Source organism: Protopterus annectens, chromosome 6.part1, assembly GCF_019279795.1.
Source record: "Protopterus annectens isolate FY-2018-M chromosome 6.part1, PAN1.0, whole genome shotgun sequence".
Classification (NCBI taxonomy): Eukaryota; Metazoa; Chordata; order Ceratodontiformes; family Protopteridae; genus Protopterus; species Protopterus annectens.
In genome coordinates this window covers 527,860,961-527,888,476 of record NC_056738.1, presented here as the reverse complement: position 1 = coordinate 527,888,476, position 27,516 = coordinate 527,860,961, and the positions used below count along the sequence as shown (strand labels likewise).

Here is a 27,516-nt window from a genome sequence, read left to right as displayed (position 1 = left end):
TAGGGCAGATTTATAAAAGGGTTTGTTTAGCTTACCTTATGCATTTTGATACTTCCTGGTTGTTGGCCAAATATTACACTTCGATGAGTTATTTTTTGAAGATCAGCATGTTCGACGTTTAAATGTTCAGTGCTTAAAATTTGATTATAAGACATTTGCTGAAATTTTTATTCAGTGACTGGCATAGACCAGGCTAATACTTACCTACGAACCTGTGTTATTTCAGCCAGAAAAGAGCTAGCCATGCAGTCGACATGAGAACCACTCAGTGCATGTCTGTGATTTCCTTAGCAGTGGTAACCTAGTGTGTAGTATGGTGTGACTTGATGGTGCTCAGTACTTTGAAAAATTCCAGGAGCATTGCCCCCACATACTTCATTCTGATTAGTGCTGAAGACTTACTTTGGAATAAAACATAAACGATTTATGATCCCACAACACATGCATGCACATATACACACATGCACACACAGCTAGTCAGGTTTGCACATCTTAACATTGTACAGATAATTTAAAATGTATTTCTTATGTCTTTCATTCTCTGCAGGTCTGGAGGCTTTACAGCCTCTAATACGTGCACTTGCCTACACACACACACACACACACACACACACACACACACACACACACACACACACACACACACACACACACACACTCAGGTGATCAGTTTGGTATAGACCGTTTGTAATACATACCTGTCTTTTTTTTTGTTTTCTTGTAGGTCTGGTCTGAAATTGGGAAGGGATTTTTAGATGGTTCTCTGGACAAAAGCCCAACAAGGAAAAAATCTTATGAAAATGGTATGTTTCAAAGGTTTCTAGCATTTATACCTGACATAGGTTTTGGAATCGCAAACTGTGTACTATAGTAGTTTATAACCTGTAACCTGAAAGTGGAAGCCATCTACCAGTGATTAATTTCTGATCATAGCTGGATCTATCCTATAACTCATTATTTTTAATGCTGTCAGTCATGGCATGTGTCATTTTTTAATGTTGCTTATTGCTTTGTGCATGGTTTCTATTCCATTAAATTGTCTGTTGCACTGCTGTATTTAGTTTTTGCTTAATGCTGTGATAAAGGTGCGCTGATGGAACTGAGTGGGACTTTGTGCCATTTTGACTTGTTTAATGAGTATAACGGAAAAGTGTTTGGCTGTTATAAATGGTGAAGTACTGATACTGTCATTGCTGTAAATACCTGTAATGGAATGTGTTATTCAGCAGCAGTTTATTAGGTACTAGCAATGCATATTCCATATCCAGACTTTTTTCTGTCTACGGCTCTGCTGCTCATGGTTTGAATGGCTAGAGAGAGATAAAGGTACACACTATTCCAGCAGACGGACACTTTCAGGAACAATATGAGCATGCTCATCATATGCCATTGTGCATGTCTGTTTTGGTTAGGCATGTCTGCCTTTCTTAGCCTGCTGTTTCACTTACAATACTGTATGAGAGCTTTCTGTGTAGAGCACCCACTAACTGTTCTTATCAATGGAAAGTGAACCTATGCTGCCTTTTGAGCCAGTAGCCTTGGGTGTGGTGGTGATTTCCAGGTAGTACAGGGCTGTTCCCAGTCAGTGAGATTGTGTTTTCAATGCAGAAAGTGAGCTGCCAGCATCTAAGCATCTGTTTGAGAACCTATATGTGGAGCAGGTGATGAATGAAGTAATATATATGGAATGTGGTACTGCTTTTTAACTTTTGACCAAATGGCTCTGTTTGTTTTTTTCCAAGCCCTGGCAGAGCTTGAATCATGTTTGAAGAAGGTTATGAAAGAGCGCAGCAAGCAGCATGTCTTTGTGGATTCCTTAATGCAGGGCAGCCTTAGTGAGAAACAGGTAATACCTTGCCACTTTTCTTTGTCTCTTGCTTTTGCTATTCATTTTTATTTTCTGTTCTGTTTTTGTACTTTCATTGGTATCTCCAATGTAGCCCTGCAGTGTCTTATTATGTATAGTGTCTCTGTTTTCCTTTTTCTTTGTTGTTTGTTGCCATATTTGCTTTTCTGCCCTAGGACTAGGATTGTTCTACAGTCCTCCATGGACGTTATTGGTTATATGGAAAGAGTTGTTAAAGAAGTGTGTTCAGTTTGATGACATAGAGATGTTGCATTGGATTACTGGTATGTACCCTCTCAGTATCCTCCCCATACATGAGGCGGAGGAAGAAGGGAAGGATACAAATTTGAGAGAGTTTTTAGAATATTAAGTAACATTTTAATTTACTTACCCATGCGGTACAGTGGATCCTGGTCTTTTTTTTTTTTTTTTAGCAGGACTCTATATTGTATGAACCAGTGTAGATTCTCATAACACTTCTTAGTTGACATGGTTGACAAATGCTCTTTAATGTGTACCTGCAGTCATTAAGTTCATGTCTTGCTGTTTGAAATTGTTAGTTGCTTGAATGCCTGTTTCTGTCATGCAGCATATAGGTCATTCCTGGTATTCAGCTGTTCCGTGTCCATCAGGAACCTTGTAAAACCTGTTTGTTCTCTTGGGAGGTGCAGGTTGAGAGTTAGGGGCAGAAGAGGTGGACTGAAAAGCATCCTGGAAAGCCTCAAGGACCAGAGTAAGAGGAGAAGGGGCAGGGGTACCCATCTTCAAGAGGGAGTAATACATCTTCTGGACATCAGAGATCTGAGTAGCTTGGCAGTCAGTGTTTCATTATGTACTGGATAGTCTCACCAAAGAAAGCTTCCTAAATAGGTGAATCAGGTGACAAGGAGTCTTCATCAGAGGAAATTTGCCCTGGCGATTACATCTGAAAAGAATAGTCCAGAGTGGTCTGAGTCATCATTCTGCTCCTCATCAGAAGAGGAAGAAGCCAGAACCAGAGTGGGTTTTATGGAAGTTGCCTTTGGTAGAGGAGACACAAAGGAGGGAGGTTTTAAGGACATAATCGCTTTAAACAACCCTTGCGAAAAGTCCATCCACTCTTTCTCCCTAGCTGCTAAGGGAGAGGCCACATGCTTAGTCTTCTGTTTTTTTCTGTCTAGATGTGACATCCTCCTGGATGAAGCGCAGAGGTTCGGAACTCTGTCTGACCTCTATTACATAGCCTGGGATCTTATCCCTAACTAAAATTTGTGGGACTCCATGCGGTCCTTTGGAAGGAATTAGGCGTAGTTCCTCAGACATAGCAGTCTGCAAGGCCTCAGGAACCATGTTGGCCACCAACGGGCTTTCGGTAGCAGGCAGCTGAGCAGAGAGCAGAAATCTGACATATCTGTGGTTCTTTAACCTCACCGGGTACATCAGAGTCAGAAATGTTGGACCGCTAATCCATTCAAGGCCTCTAAAGCTTTTTCTTCAGTGGAAGAAAGATGTCTCAGGATGTGGATTCAGCCATCTTGGACTGGGCCAGTTGTTTAAGATGCTGGGTCTCAAGGAAGTTGTTAAGAGAAGAGAGCACAAGACCTAAGGTGTTTTAAGACAAATGATTGACAAGTAGAGCAGGATTTGTGGTTGTGTTCTGGGCTTAGACAAAAAAAGACACTTGGTATGCAACTCCTTGCATGGAATGTAGTGAACATGACTCTTACAGATGTGTTTTAAACCATTTCTATAATAACTTCCTCAGAGGAATCGGTGAATAAATGTCCTTATCCTAGGCAAATTGCTCCCAAAGATTTCTAACTGTATTTATTCTATGTTCATATTGTAAAACGTGTTTGTTTACTTGAACTGTAATGGTTTTCCAAGAAAATAGTCTAGGAGATGTAAGTTAATACAAGCATAGATCCTGAGTTCTTGGATTTCCAGTACTATTACTGTTAATTTACAGAAGTTTGTTTCTCAGGCAGTCCTTTATTTCTATCACTTCAGTAAAGAAAAATATCTCTGTTTCTTGTCTGTTCTTCAGAAGATAGGTGTTGTATTTAATCTACATGAATTTATCTTCAAAATGAGACTCTAATCAGAAGATAACTCGTAGGCATCAAGTAATCTTTCAGATACTATGTGCTTTAGAGAGACTGTTTTTTTAATGAATGAGTTTTTCTGAGTTAAAAATGGAAAACCACTTTACCAAAAAAAAATGCCTTGTTTAAAAAGGACTAGCATTGTATTATTCCTTCACTGGTGAAAACCTTGACTTCAAGTACAAAGTGTTTAAGAAGGCAAATAGGCTATATAGACCTGACTTACGAATTTATAAGTGCAGATCATGCCACAATTATACTGAATCAAAATCATGTCCAGAATCAAACATTCACTTTTATTTCATTTAAACCTGGTAAGGAATCGTAAGTCCCTAAGTAGGTCTGTGAAGAGCATGTTTAATTTTGCCATATTGTTAGAGCAGCTGATTATTTAATCCATGTATGTTGGCATTAGATACCCATGTTAAATCTGATGTTAGACAATATTTTTTGCCTGATAATAGCCTTAAAGACAGCATTGAGAAACTTGCGTTTGTGTCAAGTAAAGTAGAATGCGCTTGACAAATTGTGCATATGACTCAGTAGATGCATATGATAGAGAGATACAATTGCATTCGATTTTTATGTTAGTTTTAGTATTTTTAAACTGTTTTTCTCATTGGACTTCCACTGTATATGGCCTCCATCGATTTGGACTTGGCAATTATTCACAGCAAGCAAATAAAGTAAAAGCATATATGCTGTAGGGTGGTGTACCGTTGTTGCCTCACAGCAAGAGGTTTTCCAGTTCGATTCTCAGCTAGGGTGCCTTCTGTGCGGAGTCTCCATGGCTCCCTATATTTGAGTGGATTTCCTTTGGGTGCTTTGGACACTCTAAATTGTCCCTAGGTGTGAGTGTGTGTATGAGTGTGTGTGGTGCACCCTCTGAGGAGGGTTGGGCCTTGGGCTAGTAACCTGAGCCTGTAAAACAGAAAACTGCTACAGAAACAATGAACGCTGAAAGGTGCTCGTTGCCTGATGTACCACATGATGTATAAACGGGAAAGAGAGAGATGTGCTGTAGAATGTACAAGGGAAGTGTTATTAGTTAGAGGATAAACTAAATTCCTTAATGTTTGTAATTCTAAAATGGTATTAGAAAGTAGCAGTATTTGCGTGTTAGCAGTAATGCACTATTGTTAATGTGGAGTTGTGTTAGGTTAGTACAGACCTCCAGCAGCACTGCTTTTAGAGTGCTGTCCTTTATCCTTCAGTAATTATTAACATTTTTGCTGTATTAGTATGTGCTTTACTACTAACACATGCCAGAAGGTACATTAACAGTTATCTTTTCTGAAGTGAGCTCAGTACTGTATCGGATATATTACTTTTCTAATTTCTCCAAGTATTCTGGGTTTCTAATACCATGATGGAAATGGACCCCATTCTTAAGTCAAAGTGTGATTAAAGTTCATGAAATTAGTATTGTTTCAATCTTTGATGTTAGCTAGCAGGACTGTTTGCAGCACCCACAGTGTGCCCAGTATTGACTCTTCCTGCAATGCTTGCAGAGTTACATGCGTCAGTAACATATCTAAATATGATTGTAAATTCTTTTTTATATGTCCCATTGCTCCTATTACTTTTGGAACTGTCTGGATATCTATCCTTCTTCCACATTGGCCTCGTTTCTGCCTGCAAATCCTGGTATTTTATTTCTTTCTGTCTGTCTGTGCGTAAGACACTGTAGTCACTGGATATAGCAATTTCAGTGATGAATGGTACTTTTGTCTGCTTTTCCTGGACTACTAGATCTGTTTTTCGAACTGTTGGTAATGGGTGACCCCATGTGGTGTAAACTTTTATCATTTTCTATAATGCTTTCTGGCTCATGTTTCCAGTGCTTCTCAGCTACTTCAGTATTACAATGTTTGCGCATCCCCAATGCAACAGTGTTGCCACATTATTATGCCTTTCAATATACAGTCCTCCTGCCATTAGTGTATCACACCCAGCAACAAGATGTGTGACTGTTTCCAATTCTGTTTTGCAAAACCTGCATTTGTCTTTTTCTCCCACATGTTCAATGAACTTTGTGAGCCAACATGTACATAGTCCACTATCCTGAGCCGCCAATATTAACCTTTCATCTTTTGGTTTAAGTTCACCTCTCCTTAACCATTCCTGCGTTCGGTCATGATCGATATAAGGTTGTCTCCAGAGTTTTCTGTACTTGCAACTATATTTCTGCATTTTCCAGATTTCTTGCCTTCTCATCTGGTCCTTCACCTTATATTCTTTCATTTGTTTTTGGCACATTCAGTTGCTGCCTGATTTTTATCTACTTCTGGTTTGATTTCCATTCCCACTTGACACTGGTATGCTTCTGTTAAACTAAGCAGGTAAGTCATCTTAGACTTATTCTCCTCATGTTTTAAAACTTTCACTATATTTGGATCTTGTGAGGTCAGCAGATATGTATGCAGTTCTATAATTGCAGATCTATACATGTAGTCAATCTCGAGAAGGCCCATACCTCCTTCAGAAAGGGTAATATATAATCTTGGTATACACTGATTTTTATAAATCATTTGTTAAGCATGAAGCATTTTTCTTGTTTTCCTGTCCAGCTGATCCAGTACTTTTTGGGGCCAATCACTCCAAAACTGTAAGTTAGGACAGGAAGAGCAAATTGGTTTATAGCCTGGACTTTGCTCCTAGATATCAGAGCTGTTTTCAATATTAATTTTAGTCTTTTTAAAAATATTCCTTACCAAGTTTTATTCACATTTTTCATATTTTATTGTTGATCCTTTATTAATTCCCAAGTATTTTTGCACTCTGTCTTGCTCAAGTTCTTTTATATCACATTCCTGTCCCAGACTGATGTTTTCTTGGTGCTGCAGCTTTCCTGCTTTAAAGGTTGCTTTTGCACATTTATCAAGAGCAAATGATAATCTGATGTTGTTAATCTTCGTTCATTCCTTACTGATGGGTTATCGGTTCCGTCCACGGAATTGAGCCAGGCTCGCATCAGCCAAATTCTGTCGAGCCAAGATCCTACCCAGAATGCTCTGCCCCCTGTTACCTCCAATCTTGTTTGCCGCATTGCTTTACAGCCGTGTCAAGCCACTCTCTCTCTCAGCTAAGTGAATGTTTTGAAAGTTTCTATATTGTTAGCGCTTAAAAAGTTTTCAGTCAGTTACTAGCTCTATAATCCTACCCTATCGTAACGTTAAGACTCTCATAGTTTTTCTTCCCTTTTTTTTACCCTTTTGTTACCTTTGAGGTAATTCTTCATTACCATTGTTGGTAATTCTTCTTTTCTCTCTCTCTTCTTACCTTTCTGGGTAGCTTTGTTAACTCCTTGATACTATTGTTCTTCTCCACATCATTATGTCGGACAACAAAAGTAGTGTTGGTTTCAAACAATGTACCACTTTCTGATGGGCATGATTTATGTGTCTATTGCTTGAATGTCTCCCACCTTTCAGTGGATCCCCCGTGTGGGATTTGTAGAAATGTTTTGACCAGGACTCTCAATGAAAGAAAGAACAAGTTAATCCTGAAAGGCCTCCTTAAAACTCCTTTCTGTGGGGCTATCTCTGGGTCAGAGTGCTCGCCCCCTCCTGCTAAACCCTGTAAGAGGCGTTTTTCTTTCTCCTCTTCGAGGTCGTTCACTTCATCTCCCTCTGGAGATCGCAAGGAGTCGACTCACAAAAAGGTAAAAATTTCGAGCTCGGCGCTGCCAGCTGTGGCCCTTTCGGTACCAGCCTCGGCACCACCCCAGTTCATTCTTGCTCCAACTATGTCCTCTTTATCGCCACTGGCACCGGAGTTCCTGGTGCAGACACTTACGGCTCTGACAGTTTCTTCACAGCCTTTATTGGCATCGTCTCTGCAAGTACAGGCTCCTTCGGCACCATTGGTGCAAACTCCTTCGGCCCCGAGTTTGACAATACTGTCTTCTATGGTGCAGACACCTTCTGCACCGAAATGCTCTTTGGTACAGTCTTTTTCAGCACCGTCGTTACCGGTGCAGACACCTTCCTCGACGGCACTGTACCATCAGTGCAGACATTTACCACACCGCCCTTTACGGTGCAGACACCTTCGACTTCTATGACGCTGCTTTCATTGGAGCAGATAACCTCGACACCATTCTCCTTGGTTCCGAGCTCTGCACCACATGAACTAGCAAGGATTAAGTATTCTCCTTCCTTGGATCCGTTTGCTAGAAGCCAATATAGCCCCTTTCTAGAAAGGCCAGAATCGCCTTCAGGTTTTTCTATGAGATCGACCAGGACACAATCAGAATAAGATGTGTTGCGGCTTGTCAACCAGTTGCTTGTGGCCAGGGGTCTCTCTCAGCCATCTAAAGCTACATTCCCTCTTCCAGGTGACCATATCTCTCCACAGATTCCAACATACACTCCTCCTTCAACTTCCACGGAAGCATCGAAGCTCCTTCCTCCAACAGGAAATTCCCTTCCTCCGACCCCAATAGTGGACCTTACTTTAGAGCCGGAGTCGTCCTTGTGGCCCTCGGTGCACTGGGAATCAGGCTGTTCTCAGGCTAGTGGCTGTGCCGTGGGGGAAGGCATTCATGGTTCCACGCCAATTTTGTCTATGGCACCCTCCTCGAGCCTCCTTCCCTCATGCTCCACCGCCCTCTTGAGACTCTTGGTCTGGGTTTGGCTCATCGGAGCGGGGTGTGACCCCGGTTCTGGGGTTGTGCACAGTTCCGGGCTCCCATCCCTCTTTGGGTGATCCGGCCTTCCAGGCCATGAAGTGGGCGCTTGCCTCTGCTGGCAAACCTCCCATGTCAGGTCCCCCCCGTGCAGCAACTGTCACAAGCCACAACCACCGGGCACAAGGACCTCAGGTTTTTCTCCCTCAGGAGACCCCATCTTTGTAATCTTCCCCAGAGCTCCCCACTGAGGAAGTCCCTTGCAAGGTTTCGTGCAAGAGGAAGCACATGGACTCCACTGAGGAGTCTTTGACCGAAGATACTGACTTTGACAGGGAAGGGTCCCCACGGTCACCCTCTGATGAGGTGTCCTTTGACATTGTCAAGATCCTAAGACACAGGGGTGACTGGAATTCCTCCAACCCTTGCTCATAGGAATCCGTATTCCTGCAGGCCTTTCGTGCCTGGCCCCCTACCTCTTCGGTTACCCCGCCGGCCGATGAGCTTGTCCAGCTCATCGTCCAGCGTGCATGGAAGGCTCCTGACACCCTGGAAGCTATACCATGGAGTATTTTATCTCCCCCAGCTGAGCATCCCCATTGGTTAAAAGGTCTTCCAGTAGATGCCATGGTGGTGGCGGCTGCAACCAAAAAAGACTTGGCAGAAGAGAGCCAGACTGTCCATCCGCCCAGCAAGGAGTCCCGGGCGATAGACAGACTCGGGAAGCATGTGTTTGCTTCATCGACCTTCGCCACAAGGTCCTTGAACTACTTGGCACATTTTACAAGGCTCACCAACTCTCTGAAACCTTGGCAGGAGCTGTTTCTGATGAGGTCTGTGACAACGTAGCTTCTCAGATAGCGACCCTAGAATCCATATCCAATTCTTCCATGCGCCTTATTTCGCTCGCAACGGAAGGAGCGGCTAGAGCGGCAGGCGCATGTATAGTCATAAGACTACATGCCTGGATGCGCTTTTGTGGCTTTGCGGACTCAATTAAGGCTTCCTTTATGAACGCCGTCATCGAGGTCACTTCTTTGTTTGGCCCCAAGGTTAAAGATACGCTGGCAAGGTGCAATGGTGCAAGACCCTATCTGCCATTGGTGTCCGACACTCCACTCCTCAACGATTCTATTCCAGAAATCAGAGGAGCGGGAAGATGTGGCACAGAAAAATCACAGGGCTCTTTCTGTGATGCACGTGCCAAGTTTTCCCCTAGAGGCAGAGGGGGGAAACTCCAATGGAAGATGCCCCTTTCGGGGCAGGGGAGGTCCGCGAAACCAGGGTTCCAGAGATTCTTTCTCTGGGCAACCCTACCAGCGCTCCTGAAGTGTTGCCCAACTGCTCACCTCTGGAAGCAGTCGGGGGTCATTTTACCTTGTATCCCACTGCCTAGCGAAACGTAACCACCGATTCTTGAGTATAATGGATGATATCCAGAGACTATCGCATCCCCTTCCATCTCTGTCCCACCTCATCCAGAGACTTACCCGACGTCCCACCCAGTCAAAGGGAAGCAGCAGCACACAAAATCCGAAAGCTGCTACAAAAAGAGTCATCCAAAAGGTCCTCCCAGAGCAAATAGGATCCGGTTTTTACTCAAGGTTCTTTTTAGTGCCAAAAAAGACAGGGGGCTGGAGACCGATTCTGGATCTCAGCAAACTGAGCAAATTTGTAAAAACAGAGAAATTCTGGATGGTCATGGTTCAGTCTATACTTCCTCTTCTGGAAGATGATTGGATTTGATCTGTAGATCTTCAGTGTGTATTACCATATAAAAATGGACAAGCGCTCAAGAAGATACTGCTGCTTCTGCATAGGAGCCAGCCACTACCAATTTCAAGCACTGCCCTTCCGTCTCTCTGCAGCCCCCAGACTGTTCAAGTGCATGGCAGTGGTCATCGCTCACCTACGACTTCAAGGATTCCAGGCGTTTCTATACCTAGACGACTGGCTCCTCACCACCCCCACCAAGCATCTAGTGGAAAAAGCCTTAGACTACACTCTTCTCTCAGTACAATGCCTGGGAATCACTATAAACTGGGAGAAGTCCAACACGACCCCAGCACAATCTTTAGAAATCATTGGGATTCTGTTGGACACAAGGAATTGCACAGCATGTCTTCTGGATCACAGACTTCAAAGAGTAAGACAACAGGTTCAGCTGCTACTCTGTCACCACAAATCATCTGCTCGATCCATACTCCAACTCTTTGGGTCAATGGCAGCCTCGATCACCAATGTTTCTCTGGCCAGATTCCACATGAGACTTCTCCAGTGGTTACTTCTCACTCAGTGGTACCCTCTACAACATCCTTTGTCTTTTCAGATAAGTGTAACTCAGAGATGCAAGCAAGATTTGCTCTGGTGGACCTCTCGAAATCCCCAACAATGGTCCCGCCCCTTAAGCCCCCATCAGCCGAAAGCCACGGTGACCACGGACGCCTCCCTGATGGGGTGGGGGGCTATATCAGGGAAACTCTGTCCAAGGCACCTGGTCGGAAACAGAGGGTCATTTGCATATCAGTGTCCTGGAACTGAGGGTGGTGCTGTTAGAGTTGCAACAATTCCACTCCTTCCTTCCGTTAGGGACTATTGCGATCCAGTCAGCATGTCAGTGGTCTGGTACATCAGCAAGCAAGAGGGCACCAGGTCTTATACGTTATGCCGAGAGGCCTTGAGAATATGGCAATGGGCGATAGCTTCCAACCGCTTTCTAATTGCAATGCACATTCCCGGGAGCTCCAATGTGATTGCGGACAAATTGAGCAGGTGAATTCTACAACCTCATGAGTGGTCCCTCAACCCTGTGATAGCGGCAAGAATTTTCAACTGCTGGGGACAGCCTTGCTGCGATCTATTCGCCTCCCCAACCAACTACAAGTCCATAAACTACTTTGCCCTGATCCCCCCCCTCGGGGACAGTCACCAAGAGACGCTCTAGTCCACACTTGGCCCTCTGGTCTGCTTTATGCTTATCCTCCTCTTCCCCTCATCTCTCAATTTCTGAAGAAAGCACGGCAGTTGAAGAGCAAAGTGATCCTCATTGCTCCATATTGGCCTTGACAAGTTTGATTCTCCTTCCTCTGGCCTCACCTACTAGATCGACCATGGATCCTCGATCTATCCACAACTTTGATCTCCCATCCACAGAGTCTGTCTCACCCCAGTCTAATAAGCCTGAAGCTGACAGCTTGGTTTCTCCACTTCCTATGATTGCCAGGCAGGATAACCTCTCTTCCCCGATGCGCAGTATTCTTATCGCATCTCATAAATCGAACACCAGGCTAATCTGTCTCAGCAAATGGAAAAGGTTTTCATTATGGGCAGCGAATAAATAATTGGACCCCTTGTCAGCCCCAGTTTTGGTGGTTTAGATTACTTGTCTCATCTTTTTCAGTCTGGGGTGTCAGTCTCTACTATTGTGATCATTTAGCTGCCATTTCTAATTTCTACCTTGGCTTTCAGGATTCTTCACGCATGTCACATAGACTCTGTAAGACTTTTTTGAAGGGTGTTTTTCACCTAAAAACCTCCCTTTAGAGAACCAGTACAACCTTGGGATTTGGCCTTGGTTCTACAAGCCCTAACAGCTCCCCCCTTTGAATCTGCATCTTCCTGTGATTTAAAGTACCTCTCTTGGAAAACTTTGTTTCTAGTTGCAATCACATCAGCCAGACGTCTGTCAGAACTTCAAACCTTATGCATCAAATGTTCCTACCTTATTTTTCATAAGGATAGAGTATCACTGAGAACAAATTCTTCCTTTTTACCGAAAGTGGTGTCAGAGTGGTCTATCAACCAGTCTGTTGACCTCCCAGTATTTTTTCCTAATTATTCTAACAAGGGAGAGTATTGCCTGAGTTCCCTGGATGTTCACAGGCAAATACAATTTTATCTGGACAGAACAAAATCTACCCGTAAGTCAGACAAACTATTTCTGGCCTTTTCTGGACCAAGGCTAGGTCATCCGGCCTCAAAAGTTACATTGGTGCCATGGTTGAGAAATTGCATTACTTTTGTCTACAACAAGAACAACATCACCTTGCCTCACAGGGTGAAAGCCCATTCTACAAGGTCCATGGCACCTTCAGCAGCTTTCCATGCTAGGGCTTCCCTCAGTGATATTTTTTCAGCTGCGACATAGGCCAAACCCCATACTTTTATCCTTCATTACAAATTGGATTTGGCCTCCAGAGGTAGAGCTTCTTTTGGTTCCATGGTGTTCAGGAATGTCCTTCCACGAGGGCCACCCTGGGATACAGGTAGCTGGGGACGCTGTCCCATCAGTAAAGAATGAACAAAGACTAACGACATCAGATAAAGAAGTTATGTCTTACCATAACATTCCATCTGTGTTATTGATCTTCGTTCATTTATTATTCCTCACCCTCCGTCCCCTTCCGGAGGTTCCTGGTTGATCTCATATACTCCTTTTTTCCTTTATTGTAGGTCTGTTATGACCAGAGGTAGCCTCTACTTTTGTCTATCAACTTGCAAACTTGATCTGAGGTGAGAGGGAGCAGAGCATTCTGGGTAGGATCTTGGCTCGAGAATTTTTGGCTGATGCGAGCTTGGTATGAGGCTGGCTCGGTTCCGAGGACAGAACTGATAACCCATCAGTAATGATTGAACGAAGATCAACAACACAGATGGAACATTATGGTAAGACATAACTTCTTTTTCTTGTATCATCTGAGAAAGTGTTGACCACTTTTAGTTGTGCTTTCAGTTCCTCATCGGAAGAGTTTTATTTATATTTATTTATATAGTTTTAAATCATCCAAAGAAAGAAGATGAGAAGTCTTTACGCTTTGTTGTTTTCTGGGAGCCAAATTGTAGCCATGATCTAATCTGTTAAGTAGACATCTTAATGGGTTAAGGGCAAGACAGAAGAACAGTGGTGACAGAGAGTCACCCTGAAATATCCCCCTTTGAATTTTTATCCCTGGAATTATAATTTGTCCTTTATCATGGCTTGACTGCAAAGTGGTTTGCCACTGTTTCATGATCGCTGTAATATAATCAATCATTTTAGGGTGTCTTATATGTTTATAAGCATTGTTTTATCCATGAATGTGGGATGCTGCCAAATGCTTTTTTTGTAGCATGTCCATGCCATACTTAGATTCTTACCCTTTTTACAGTTCTCCACTATGACTTTGTATCATAACAAATGATCCTTTGTGCCACACAACATTCTTTTGTTATCCATTTGTTCTGCTGCCATGGTTGAGTTTTTTCTAATTGACTGTAAACTCTATTGGCATCAGTTCCAGTGTGTAGTTTACACATTGTCGGAAGGCAAGTTACTGGTCTATTTATTGATCTATACTTTTTAAGATAGCTTGCAGGTTCACTCTTAAGGAGGAATATTATTTTTCCTGTTGCTAACCAGGTTGGCGACTATTCAGGGTATGCCTATAAATAGTTCTTACTCAAGGATAAATCTTCATTTAAGATGTTAATACTTTTAGGCAGAAGTTAGGTAGTGTATCTGGACCTGGGGTTTTCCAATTAGGGAATATTCATAAGTTTGTTTCAATTTCTGTAGCCATTATTTCATCCCATTTTATATCTTCTACATTTGAACATCTTATTTTTTCTTTTACTTCTTCTATCCATTTAGCATCTTTATGTTCAAGCAAGCGAAACAGTGGTCCAAAACCTTCAGTTTATTATAAAACAGCAAACAAAGCTTTCGAGTTAACAAACTCTTCTTCAGTATAGTGTTAATGCATCAATATATATCACATGCCAACGAATAAAAACAACACAATTCATCACGTTATAAAAACATACGATTTTAAAATCAAACTCTACATATTCAACTAAACTACTTCATATAACTATTGCACAAAACAGCAATTTAAGTCACATAAGAGTGTTTCTCTTTTAGTAATGGTTTTAGACTATTAGTTACATTTAGTTGTGGTGGGTAGTCAGCCCAAAAATAATTTATCCATTTATATTCCTCTATCTGTTTTATTAGCAAGGTCACCACCTTTGGACCACTGTTTCTCTTGCTTCTACAACGTTTGACTTCCTTGGTCCAATTTTGGCTGTTTAGGTGAATTTTTACTTGTGTTTGGAGCATCTTTATGTTCCACAGGATCTTCATAGATATTTCTATAAAACATGTCTATTTCTTCTTTCTTTTGGTGGTGTTTCAATTCCTTTTGTCTTGTTTTCCAATTCTCTATAAAACATTTTTGGGTCATCAATAAATTGCTTATTTTCTACTTTTTCTTTATATTTATCTGCATATATTTTAAGTTTTTCTGCCTGTGCTATTTTTAGTTTATTATTTGCAGTAGTATACAATAGATCCTGATCTGTTCTGATTCTGCGTGTTTCATTTATCACGTCTATCTTTGAGTATTTTTGTTGATCTCTTCCCTCGTCTGTATTCTTCTAACATTGACACTTCTCGTCTTAATTGCTTTATAGTTTTCTGTATTCAGTACTTCCATGATGGCATTTGATTTCAACCCTTCTTTCCCTTACTGTCCTGTGGTTTTGTGGTACGATTCTTATCTGTTATTAATTTAGCTGCACAGTAATATGTTCTATTTACTTCTGCTATATCACGTGAGTTTCTATGAACAGTTCTGATTGCTGTGTTCATTTATTTTATCAAACTTCTAACATTTTGGGTCTTACTGACTCTCCGGAGTCTGTTTCCTTCATTGATGTTAATATGTCTAAACAAGTCAAGCAACTGTTCCCCTAGATAATTTTCTTCTAAACTGAGGGCACATTCTTTGTTCTCCATTTCCTGTAAGCATTCTACAGAAAGTTCCAGATCATTTTCTTTTCATATTCTCTTCAGTTTCATCCTGTGTCAGCCGTTGCTCTTCCCTTGCTGTGCAACTCCAGCTGAACTTTTATTCTTATTTCCTGCTGAAGGGTCCAAAGTATCTTCATATGACAACTGATCAGATGTTTCCCGCTCCACTGGTTTCTTCTTAATTTGGGGATTCATTATTCTGTCCTGCTGTGGTGTTAGATTTTCTACACTAAATCCTTGACTTCGCAGGTAATCCATAACCTCATTTTCTATTTCATTACTTTCTCCAGTACTAGCCCTCCTCTCTACTTTCCTTTTTTGTTTTCTTATTTTTGTATTGTAAATTTTTTCCATATCCAGATTCCTTTGTCTGTAATGTCTTTGAGGCTGATTTTGTTTGTATTGATTAATTTGGCTTTCTCCTTTGCATAAATATTGCACCATATCAGATATCTTTCTTTCCCATGTCCATATTTCTTTTTTTATACCTTTCAGAAATCTCTAGATTTTGTTCTTTATATTTTCGCAGCTCCTCAATCACTTCTTTTTCCAAACAGCCTAAGATTTCTTGGTTATCATGTTTTTCATGACTCTGTTGTATTAATGAACACAAATTTGCATTTGAAGCTTTTAACAGTTTTCTTGTGCAAGTGTTTTTCTTTCCTGTAATTTATCTCTTAATCTTTTTGTATATCTTTAGTCTGGAAATTCTGGGCTTCTTGCATAATAGTAACAAAGCATTTCTTTCTTATCCTCAGTAGTCCACTCTATCATCTTTATAGCTCTTTTTTTGTGGAATACTACTTCCTTCTACAACAGAGGGGCCATTCCCCCCTAAGCCTAGCCTAACTCCATTGTATGAATGTTTCCATGTCTTGAGGATGCAACATTGTCATTTTTTCCAATCCTCGCACCAGTGAGTCTACCAGGATTGGGCACTTTTTTATCCTGGGACTTCTGCACCAAGCTGTCTTTTTTTTTTACTTTTTAACCTACGTCTATCCATGATATATGCTATATAAAATGCAGTCAATATGTCAGTGTCGTCTTGGTGAGATTTTGTTACAAAAAGAAATGTTCCAGCTCGTGAAGGTACTCACCATGACTTGAGGATGAATTAAATTCCAGCAATACCACTCTTGTTTGCTTGCTAATTTTATCATGTCTCCATTCAAACCATTATGGAAGTACTGATAACCATACAGTATTTCTTTTTTTTTTTTTGGGGGGGGGGGGTTGTATATATGTTGGAGCCTTTGGAGTTTAACTATGCCCATGTGCCTTTATCTGTCTGTGTGGAATTTGCAGACATTCTGTTCCCTCTATCAGACTATTCTACCTTAGAAAATGCAAAAGCTATCTGTACTTATTTCACAGAGAGGAGATAAGGGAGCTGCAGAGCGTGTATGTCTCTGGACCAGTGGCCAAGCCTCAGTGTGCACAGCATATACAGATAAAGCAAGCTGTTTGAGTATGTGGAGTACAGCAATTCATTGTTAACTTATAGTCTTCCAGCTTGATTATCCTCAGATTTTGTCTTCATTGTGGAGCAGTTATTGTTGGGGTGCCACACATTCCCATTACTCATGGGCCCTCGGACAGCCTTGCCAGTCATATGCATGGCTGCCATAACCTGATGTGGTTTGCTGCACATCTCAGTGTAACTGCCCTAAAAAAGAGCACAGCACAATGTAGTAAATCCCTCTTGGGTTAATGATACTTCAGATGTGCAGCAGTGCACTGTTGAGGGCTGTTCTGCAGAATAAATGCTCACTGGAATGCTATGGTATGCTGTCTTTTGGCATTGATACCAGACAGTGCCCTAGTGAAGTGCAAATACTAACTGTTATGCATGAGCATATAATATAACTATCATTTATGCATTATTTCAAGGTTAGTGTCCTTAAGTGCTGTATGCCAACAATAGGTATCTTAGTCTGCCATCAGGTGTGGTACCTTGTGTAGCTGTATCCTGGTCTGCATGCACCCTGTTCTGTCACATGTCTCCATTAGTCACTTGTGTGTGAATTCCCCTTACTGACCTTGCCTTGATCACCGTCCTGTTGTTCTAGCCAGTTAACCATGTCTGTTTATTGTTTGCAGATGTTCTGCACTGTAAATTGGAACTTCACTAGGTGATGAATGGTATGATCACTGTCTTGCCCTTCGTTACTGCTGTTTCCTTGATTGAGCTTGCAGACTTTATGCAATACTATTTTTTTATCACAAGATAGCCTCTTTCTCCTGTATTCTGTGCCTTTAGATGCATTTTTGCCATTGTGTCACAGTACAGACATTTTTTCATGTGTTTTCTGTCTGCAGCAATATTGTTGTTTGGTGGCCCTTGCTGATTTCTCACACTGTAATGCCTTGATTGTATGCCAGCCCTTCCATATTCTGGAAGTATTGCCCCAGAGTAACTGTATTATTATTCTTTTTATGAACTGAGTTATCAGTCCTGTAGAAGAAACAGTGCAGACTACTACAGCTGGTATGCATAATGGAGAGATCATGTTTATTCAGTCCATCTGAGATCCAGCTTGTGGGTCCTTGAGATGTTTATTGGGTCTTACCCTTGAGCCTTTTTTTAGATCCACCCCTATAATGCTGTAGTGCTCTGTGTTCCCTCTTGTTTGCCACTGTCATGAAGAGATGAGGTTCTCAATGACTTGGCCAAGCTAAGTGCTCTATTTCATTTAATTCTTTCAAATCTACTTTTTTGTAGGATTTTTCTTCATTGTAGTATGCATTTTTTTGTGAGGTTACCCTTTCAGTCCCTGTATTTCATTATCGGCCCCTTTCTTCCCCTCCTTTACTCCATCAGTGCATCCTGAAGGGCTTGGCTTTGTAGGCCCTGTCTATTCTGAAAGCCCCTTGACATCAGACTCCAGGAAACAGTTGGAGGTGACCCTGGCAACATTGTGTAACATATCTAACCTCTTTATGCACCTTGTGCTTAATGTGGCAGATGGTGCAACGAGGACAGTTGGGGCTGATGTAGCCATGGGGAGGCAGGAATTGCTGTACGTATGTGACTTTGTGAACCACTTGAAGGCATCCTTCACCAAGGCATATCCTCATTATTTAGTCCATCAGTGAAAGAGAGGGTGTAGAGTTGCAAACAGGATGGCAAGACATACTCTGCCATCAGAGTGAAGTTTGAGGCCTCTCAAAGATCATATAGCAGGAACCAAAAGGGGCTCAAGTCATTTAGAAAACCCAGGCATCAGCAATTTGAAGCGCCTCCTGAAAGGGGTGGATGTGGCTAAGGTGGACCCTTTAGTGGATATAGACCTAGAGGCAGTAGTAGTCTACAAAACTAGGGATATTGTGGACCTTTTCTAACAAACTACTGTGCTCCTAAAGGACTGCCCAACTGCTTCCCTCTGGAGGTAGTCTGGTGTCATCTGTCCCTTTACTCATAAGCGTAGGAGGCCATCATGCAGGATAAGTGGATAAAAGTGATTACATCCAGAGGCTATTGTGTACCCTTTTTCCTCTCGTTCCCAGAATTGAGACAGCTTATGTCAGATATCCCACCCTGTCAGTGCAGCACAAAAAGAGGTTGTCTCTTTGTTTCCTAAAAGAGCCTTCGAGGAAGTCCCACTAGACCTGAGAGGCGCCAGTGTTTTATTTGAGATTTTTTATAGTTTCGAAGAAAAGTCAAGACCAAAGGCCTATTATGAACCTCAGTCACCTAAACAAATACATGCAGAAGACACAGTCCAGAGTGGTCATGGTGCACTCGATCTCCCCTGACAAGTGAAAACAACTGGAAGTGGTCAGTAGTTCTCTAAGATGCTTACCTACACATCAGGGTAGTGTGGTGGTCGCAGAGATTCCTTTGCTTCTGATTAGGAGTCAGTTTTGAGACTTGCCCTTGGTCTTACCACAGCCCCCAAGGGATTTACCAAGTGCATGGTGGTCATAGCAGCTCACCTATGTCATTAGGGATTCACAGTGTTCTCCTGCCTGAATGACTGGCTCCTAACTGCTTTCACAATGGAATGTCTCCATTCAAGCCAGGGACTCACTGCTCAATATGTGTCTGTCCTTGGGAATTTCCACAAACATTCAGAAGTTAATTCTCCAACCTACATACAGGATTCTTTACATAAGTTGTCACATAGATACAGTCCATAGTTTCCTTCTTGACTGCCAAGTTCCAGACTTTGAGGTGGGTGGTATTAATTCTTCAGAGTGTATCCCCCATTTCCACTGTGTTGTAATGGTTCATTTTGCATGTTACCATATGAGGATACTCCAGTGGCTCTTGCATATCCAGTTGCTGCAACTCCTGCATCCTCTTTCCAAGATAGTCCTGATAACCAGTGCCTGCAAGAGCTGTTTACAGTGGTGGCCATACTTCCTTTAGACCTATCAGCCTGTCTCCCTAGTTACAGTCATGACCCAGATACTTCCTCCTGGGGGGGGCATTAAAATTGGAGGATGGTCCAAGCTCTATGGACTGCGGACAGGTCAGTGTGTGCAGTCCACCTTGTGTTGCAGGAACTTCTGGGCCACCTTCCTCCAGGGGTAATTTCTGTATAACCTGACAGTATGATGGTAGTTTTGTATATCCGCAAACAAGGAAGGAACCAGATACTACTCCACTGCTTTGGGAAGCAATGAGAGCTTGGCAATGGGAGATAACTTCACAGAGCTTTCTCATAGCAACATACTCATATTCTGGGAGCCCTCAATTGCCTTGTGGCAGGCTCGGCGGATCTCTTCTAACAGTTCATGAGTGGTCCCTCAATCCATTGATAGCAAAGCAGATTTTCAGTAGTTGGGACTTTACCTGCTGCGTATCATTTTGCCTCACCACTCAACACCAAATGCATCAGATATTTCACCATGATCCATCCTCAGGGACAGCCAACAAGGGATGCTGTAACACAGCAATGACCTCCTGGTCTCCTTTACATCTTCTTATCCTTGCCGTTGATCCCCAGTTTCTTGCAGAAAGCAATCAGATTCAAGGCTTCTCTCTTATTTATGGCCGTCTACTGGCCTACACAGACGTAATATCGGGGAACTCCCCACAGATATTGGGTCCAGTGAAGGATCTTCTTTTGCACCCCTCTCGGGAGCCTCACCTGAATCAACACACTCTGAAGTTAACTGCATGGTTTCTCCACTTCCAGTAATGGCAATTATGTAGGCCTATCTTCTGAGGTGATTAAGATCCTATCAGCCTCTCAGAAAGAAAGTACATGTAGACTTTACCATAGAAAATGGAAAAGTTTTTGTCTTACGGGCCTCTTCCAAAAATATTGATCCATTTTCAGCTTCTGTCCTGGATGTTTTCCATTTTTTTAGCTTCTATATTAGATTCCAGCTCAAGTTTTTCTACTGTAAAAGTGCAACTGGCTGTTATATGAAATTTTCATGCTGGCTACCACAAACATTCCCTTACCTCCCCTAAGCATTATAAAGCCTTTCTAAAAGATTGCTCGTGCTCAGATCTCCTGCCAGGGAAAACAGTTTCCCCCTTAGAATCTGAACTGTGTGTTAGAAACCTTGACAAAGCCACAGTTTGAATCAGCGTCTTCCTTATTATTGAATGCCTTATATTGGAAAACAAGGTTTCTGGTAGCCATCACTTCTGCTACATGGTTTCTAAACTTCAGGAACTTTCTTCATTAGCCCGTTTATGGTTTTCCACAAATACAGAATGTCATTCCGTACCAGTCGGTCCTTATCTGCTTAGTGATTTTTGAAATGAATATGACACAGCCCATTCACTTACTAGTGTTTTTTCCTAATTATTCTAACAAAGAAGAGTATATTCTATACACATGTTGGATATACATAGACCATACTGTTTCTACCTTCATAGAACCTCTAAAAAAGGCCAAAGTTTCAAGGCCTACCACTTTTGCCCCTCTGTCATCGGACACCCCGCCAACTACTGATTTAGGGATTGAGGGACGTCCGCTGGAACTGTCATCTTCAGCGACTACTCTCGAGAAAGCCGCTTTTGAAGCACTGGAAGACACGTCCTCAGAGGTTTTTCCGACGTCTGCTATAGCCGGGGTCGAGGGGGAACCAGGCTCCAGAAGACGCCCTTCTGAGTTCCAAAAATCCGAAATCTCACCCTTAGGCCACATCCCTGAAACTAGGCCCCATTTCAGCAAAATCAACTCCTCTGAAGAGGAAACAAAAGACTAAACACTTGTCTCCTTCCTCGGAGGAGCAACCAGACTGGCACTCTTTCTCCCAGTCCTTGCTGCAGGCCTTTATGGTTCTTGGGCCTTCAGCGTCCACAGCTGCCACATTACCTGTCCTCAGCCCCAGGCCAGCCTCAGCTGTCTCCATTCCTCCTACCCACACCCAGGAAGAAGATTCCTCTTCTGATGAGTCAGTCACCTACTCCTGTCAAATAGCTTCCCCTTTAAACTACTACTCCCCAGATGAAAACAGAACTAAGATGGCGGATCTAGCAAGTGCAGCTAAACCCAAGCCTGCCCCTGCAAACCCCCACACCAATACAGTCCATACACACACATGCCTCTGATCTAGGCTGGGGTGCAACTATGAACGGCCTCAAAGTGCAGGCCCTATATGAGCCCTACCTCCAGAAAAAGCACATCAACATAAGGGAGCAGTCCACCTAGCCCTACAGGCCTTTCTCCCTGTCATGCAACCTGGACCCCTACAAATCTTCACATACAGCACTACTGTGGTGTGGCACATCAACAAGCAAGGGGGGGGGGGCAGGTCTTACCTGCTCTGCAGCCTAGCAATGCAGGTGTGGGAATTAGCCTCTCAGAATAACATATTGCTGCAGGCAGTTTATATTCCATCCCAGGACAACCATCAGGCGGATGCCCACAGCAGATCATTCTCTCTGCATCATGAATGGATGTTGTACAGAGACATCTTCTTAGACATTGTCCACCAGTAGGGCACACCTCAAATAGACCTATTTGCCTCCCCCAGAATTGACAATTACAACTTTTCTGTACCAAGGACCCCTCCCCACAAGCTTGGTAAGAGGATGCCTTCACCATCTCTTGGAAGGGACTGTCCTTTATGCTTTTCCTCCCTTCCTGCTCATTCAGTAAGTCCTAAAATCAGGAGGAACAAGCCAAAAATCTTGCTGGTGACTCCCTATTGGCCAAGGCAACATTGGATGTTCTTCATGTTTCACTGTTGCAGTCATCACATTTGGGTTATCTGCCTGCAGGTAGCCCTCAGCCGGCCTGAATACCAGAGTCTTGGGATTTCTGAGTCGGATGCTGTCGCTTCTTCCATGACGTCAGGGGTGTAAAACATGCAGCCAACGCCATTACTTCAGTCTTTCTTGCCATCCGGTGCCTGAAGCAGAAGCAGTTCGCAAGTGCTGTTTGGCCGACTCCTGAAATTTTCATTTTTGAGTTTCAGACCTGAAGTCTTCAAAAAGATAAGTACCCTGTTTGGGGATCCTTCTTTTCTTGCTCTAACCGATGTCAGAAAAAATTAATAATTGTCTTGCCCGTGGAAAGCAAATACCTCATAGAGATTTTCATTCTTACTGCGTCACCTGACCACAATGTGCCTCGCTGTCGGTTTTGTGCCTTGTTCAACTCCCGAACTATTCATAGTCTGGCTATTTTTGTAGCTGTATACTTTCATTCTCGATCTCCGTACTCCGAAAACGCTTTGTTAAGCCATCCGACTACCGATCTTCCGAAAAAACGTAAGGATAAAGACAGAGACAGACCACATAGGTCCAAAACTGCCGACGATGCTTCCGTTAAGCTAGTCGCCAGTCCGCTGGTACTCAGGCACTTTCGCAGCCCCTGATACCTGCTTCTACAAATTTGCAGGCCTCTGCTGAGACCCATTTGGAGTCCGGTAGGCCGCGAGATGCTTCTTCAACCATGGAACCTGCGTATGTCTCTACCTTGGATAGGTCCGGAACCGCTGTGCAGGCACTGGTTTCTGAGGGTGTATTCAGGCCTACGGATTTTCATATCAAACCGACGACTTTGTTTCAAGCTAAAAATACCGAATTCCTCAGGCCTAAAGCTCGCACTACACCTAGAAAAATCGATGAACAAAGTGCATTCTCAGGCTCATCGAAAACAAGTGATTAGAATGGCTGAAGACCTTATTACCTTAATTAGGGAAGCCAGCCTTCCCCCTCTAAGAGACCTAGAACTGATTTTCCTTCTGATTCTTCTGATCAGGAATCTGATATCTCTATTCCTTCTGACTACCAGGATTTACCTTATCTACTTATGAGGATTCTGATGCAGAGAATTCCATTCCCTCTGCTTCCCCTCCAGAAGATTTTTCTTTTGGTGAAATCTTGCATACCCTTAGGGAACATTTTCACTGGGAAAGCCAGGACTATTCTCAGTCCAAAAAGAGACTTTGGGAAATGTCTTTCGTGTTTCACTGTTGCAGTCATTACATTTGGGTAATCTGCTGGCAGGTTGCCTTCAGTTGGCCTGAATTCCAAAGTCTTGGGTCTTGCGTCGGTTGCTGTCTTCTCTTCCATGATGTCAGGTCACCAGGGGTATGAAACATGCAGCCGACGCCTTTTTCTTCAGTCTTTCTTGTCGTGCGGTGCCCGAAGTAGAAGTATTTCGCAAGTGCCGGTCGGCCGACTACTGAAATATTCGAGTTTGAGTTTCAGAACCGAAGTCTTCAGTAAAGCTAAGTACCCTGTTGGGGAAACTTTTTTCTTGCTTTTTACCAATGTCAGAAAAAGTTAATAATTGTATTACTTGTGGGAAGCAAATACCTTATAAGGATTTCCATTTATACTGTATTCCTTGCCTAGGCCCTGATCACAACGTGCCTGGCTGTCGGTTTTGTGCTAGATTTAACCAACGCACTATTAAGCGTCGGTATATTTTTGCATCAAAGTATTTTGGAAACAGATTTAACTACCCAGAAATGTCGTCAGATAGCAATCGGACTACCGGAGTACATAAAAAACGCAAAGAAAAGGACAGAGAAAGGCAGTCAAGATCCAAAACCGACAACGAAGCTTCTCCTAAGCCAGTCGCCAGTTCGCCGTTACTCAGTGAGGTGCTTTTGCAGCCCCTGATACCCGCTACCTTCAAGTCGCAGGCCTCTACCGACACCCATGTGGAGTCCGGCATGCCGCAAGATACTCAAGGTATTGGACCGACGGATGTATCTCCCTCGGATGGGTCCGGAGCCGCTGAACAGGCACTGGCTTCTGAGGGTGTATTCAGACCTCAACATTTGTATATCAAACCGACGACAGCTGCAAAACCAAAGACAAAAGCAACTTCTAAAACTAAAAAAATGACGCATGAGCCACATGCACAGGCCTCTATGCCTAAAAACAGATGATCAAAATGGCTGAAGACCTTATTACCTTGATCAGGGGTACCCATCCCCCTCCAGACAAGAGGCCTAGGCAAGACCCTGATTATGAATATTCAGATCAGGTTTCTGTTTCTTCTGATTCCTCTTCTAATCAGGAATTATCTGTACCTCCCTATGAGGATTCTGATGCTGAGGAGTCTATTCCATCTGCATCTCCTCCCGAGGATTGTTCATTTGGAGAAACCTTGCATACTTTGAGGGAGCATTTTCACTGGGAGAGCCAAGACTTCGCAGAATCAAAAAAGAGGCTCAGGGATTTCCTTCTTCTCCCTCAGCACAAGCCTTTAGCCATTCCCCCTGTTTTAGACATTGTGGATGATGTGTTTTCGGAGTCAAACTTGACCCCTGACTCCTTACCTCCGGCTCCCAGTAAGCCTGACAGATATTACAGGTTCCCTGACTCACATAAATTTTTATTTAGAAACCCTGCTGCTGATCCTGAAACTATTTCTCAGGGTCCAAAGGGAGTTAAGGCCTCAACAGCAAAAAATCCTACCCCCTCTGACAGAGATTCAAGGGCACTAGACAGATGGAGAAAAAAGGTTTATACATCTGCAACCTTGGCAGTCAGGGCCTTAAACTGTCAATTTCATATGCTTAAGTACCAACAACATGTTATGGGATTGCTGAAACAGAAAATGATGTTGATTTAGAATATGCAGAAAATAAAGAATTGCAGGAATTATTGCATGCAGCTGAACAAGTTGGAAAGCATACTTTGCAATGTGGTTTTGATTCCTTAGAGGCCTCCTGCAGAGCTGCAGTTACTGGATCTGCGATTAGGAGGCATGCCTGGTTAAAGGAACAAAATTTACATGATCATGTTAAAGTTAAGTTACTAGATGCACCTTTACAGCATTATTTTCTGTTTGGTATTAAGGCAGAAGAGGTTTCAAAGAAAATGGAAGACAAAGCTAAGTCTATGCAAACTGTCAAAGACGTCTTACAAGTGCAGCCACCAAGATTCAGTAGACACTGGCCTACAAAAAATTGGTCCTTTCCTGTGTCAGACAGAGCTCAAAGGGGCAAATCCAGACACCCTAAAGGTTCCAGATACCAGGCACAAGATTCATACAGGTCAAAGCAATGAGGCGCTTCCACCTCCAAATCTGGAGGAGATAAAGCGCAAACCTACAGAAAGCAATCCCAATGACTTCCCTCTGCCTACACCAAGCACTTATCTTTTGGCAGCACCCATAGGGGGAATATTAGCACTTTTTGCACAAAATTGGCAATTAATAACCCAGGACAAGTGGGTACTAAACATCGTATCACAGGGATGCAGATTCCATTTCCACACTCTGCCAATGGCAAGTGGTTGGCCAGATCTGTCAAAAAATCACTGGGCAGAGGCACAGAAATAGGTTACATCCCTCATGGATATGGGGGCCATTCAGACAGTACCAGAACAGGAAAAAGGACAAGGTTTTTACTCAAGACTGTACTTGGTACCCAGAAAGGACAAGGCCTGGTGGCCAATACTGGATTTATCGATTTTGAACACATACCTGGACATTCCAAAATTCAAAATGCTGACTTTGCAGCAGCTTCTGCCCATGCTGGGCAAGAATGCTTGGCTGGTGACTTTAGACCTAAAAGAGGCATACCTGCATGTCCCAGTAAGACAATCGTGCAGAAGTTACCTCAGATTCAAGGCTGGCTTAATGCATTACCAATTCTCTGCACTGCCCTTTGGCTTATCTACTGTGCCCAGGGTCTTTACAAAGTGCCTGGCACCAGTAATTGCATTTTGCAGACAAAGAAGTGTACAAATTTATCCTTACTTGGATGACTGTATCATTCAAGCAGAGAACAAGGACACTCTTCTTCTACACCTGGTGTTTGTGAAAAGGCTTCTAACATGCCTAGGGTACACAATAAATGAAAAGAAATCACAACTGGTATCCTCTCAAAAGATAACATTCCTGGGTGCAAGCTTGGATACAACTGCCCAGATGGCTTACCTCACGCCAGACAAGTAAAGGCAACTGACTGCTTACTTCAAACTGATGGCAACAAAAACCCAGTCTTCTGCAAGGCCAATTCTGCAGGCTCTGGGCTTCATGGCATCCTGCATCCTATTAATTCCATATGCAAGACTGCATATGAGGAAACTTCAATGGTGCCTAAAAAGTTTATGGAGTCAACATTCTGGAAACATTGATTCCTCTCATTCCCTGCCTGCAATAGGAGTTTCTGTGGTGGGCAAAGGCCTGTCACCAAAACATGGGACTGCCCTTCACTCTACCCCCTGCCAGCTGAACCTTAACAACAAACGCATCAGATTATGCCTGGGGGGCCCACATGGCAGGAAGATGCATTCAGAGCTTATAGACACCAAAACAAATGCATCTACATATCAACCAGAAAGAGATGCTAGCTGTTCAAAATGCCCTAACAGCCTTCAAGGACTTAATTCATCCAGGACAACTACTGATAAAGACGGACAACACCACAGTCATGTGGTATATAAACAAGCAAGGGGGCACACACTCATACCCCCTTTGCAGATTAGCCATGGCACTGTGGGACACAGCTTTGACCTTCCAAATACATCTTCAAGCTCAATTCCTGACAGGAAAACCAAACACTCTGGCAGACGACTTAAGCAGAAACCTTATGAATCCTCACGAGTGGAAACTAAATCCACAAGTCTTCAGCATGATAACAGAGAAATGGGGGAGCCCAGACATAGATCTATTTGCCTCTCCTCAAAATTATCAATTGAAAAGATTGTGCACAAGGACTTATCACAGACATGCATGGAAAGTGGATGCCCTACACTTCAGTTGGAAAAGCCTATCAGTTTACG

The 27,516-nt window shown here is 42.9% G+C and overlaps 1 protein-coding gene across 1 annotated transcript in view; it reads left to right on the top strand.

The window, feature by feature from the left end:
• LOC122805667 (cytochrome P450 20A1) overlaps window positions 1-27,516 on the top strand; it is a 427,110-nt gene that overhangs the window by 193,521 nt on the left and 206,073 nt on the right. The window contains exons 6-7 of the mRNA XM_044075991.1: window positions 725-803; window positions 1,743-1,846. Coding sequence (XP_043931926.1) covers window positions 725-803; window positions 1,743-1,846 — 183 coding nt within the window. The remainder of the gene's footprint in view (window positions 1-724; window positions 804-1,742; window positions 1,847-27,516) is intronic.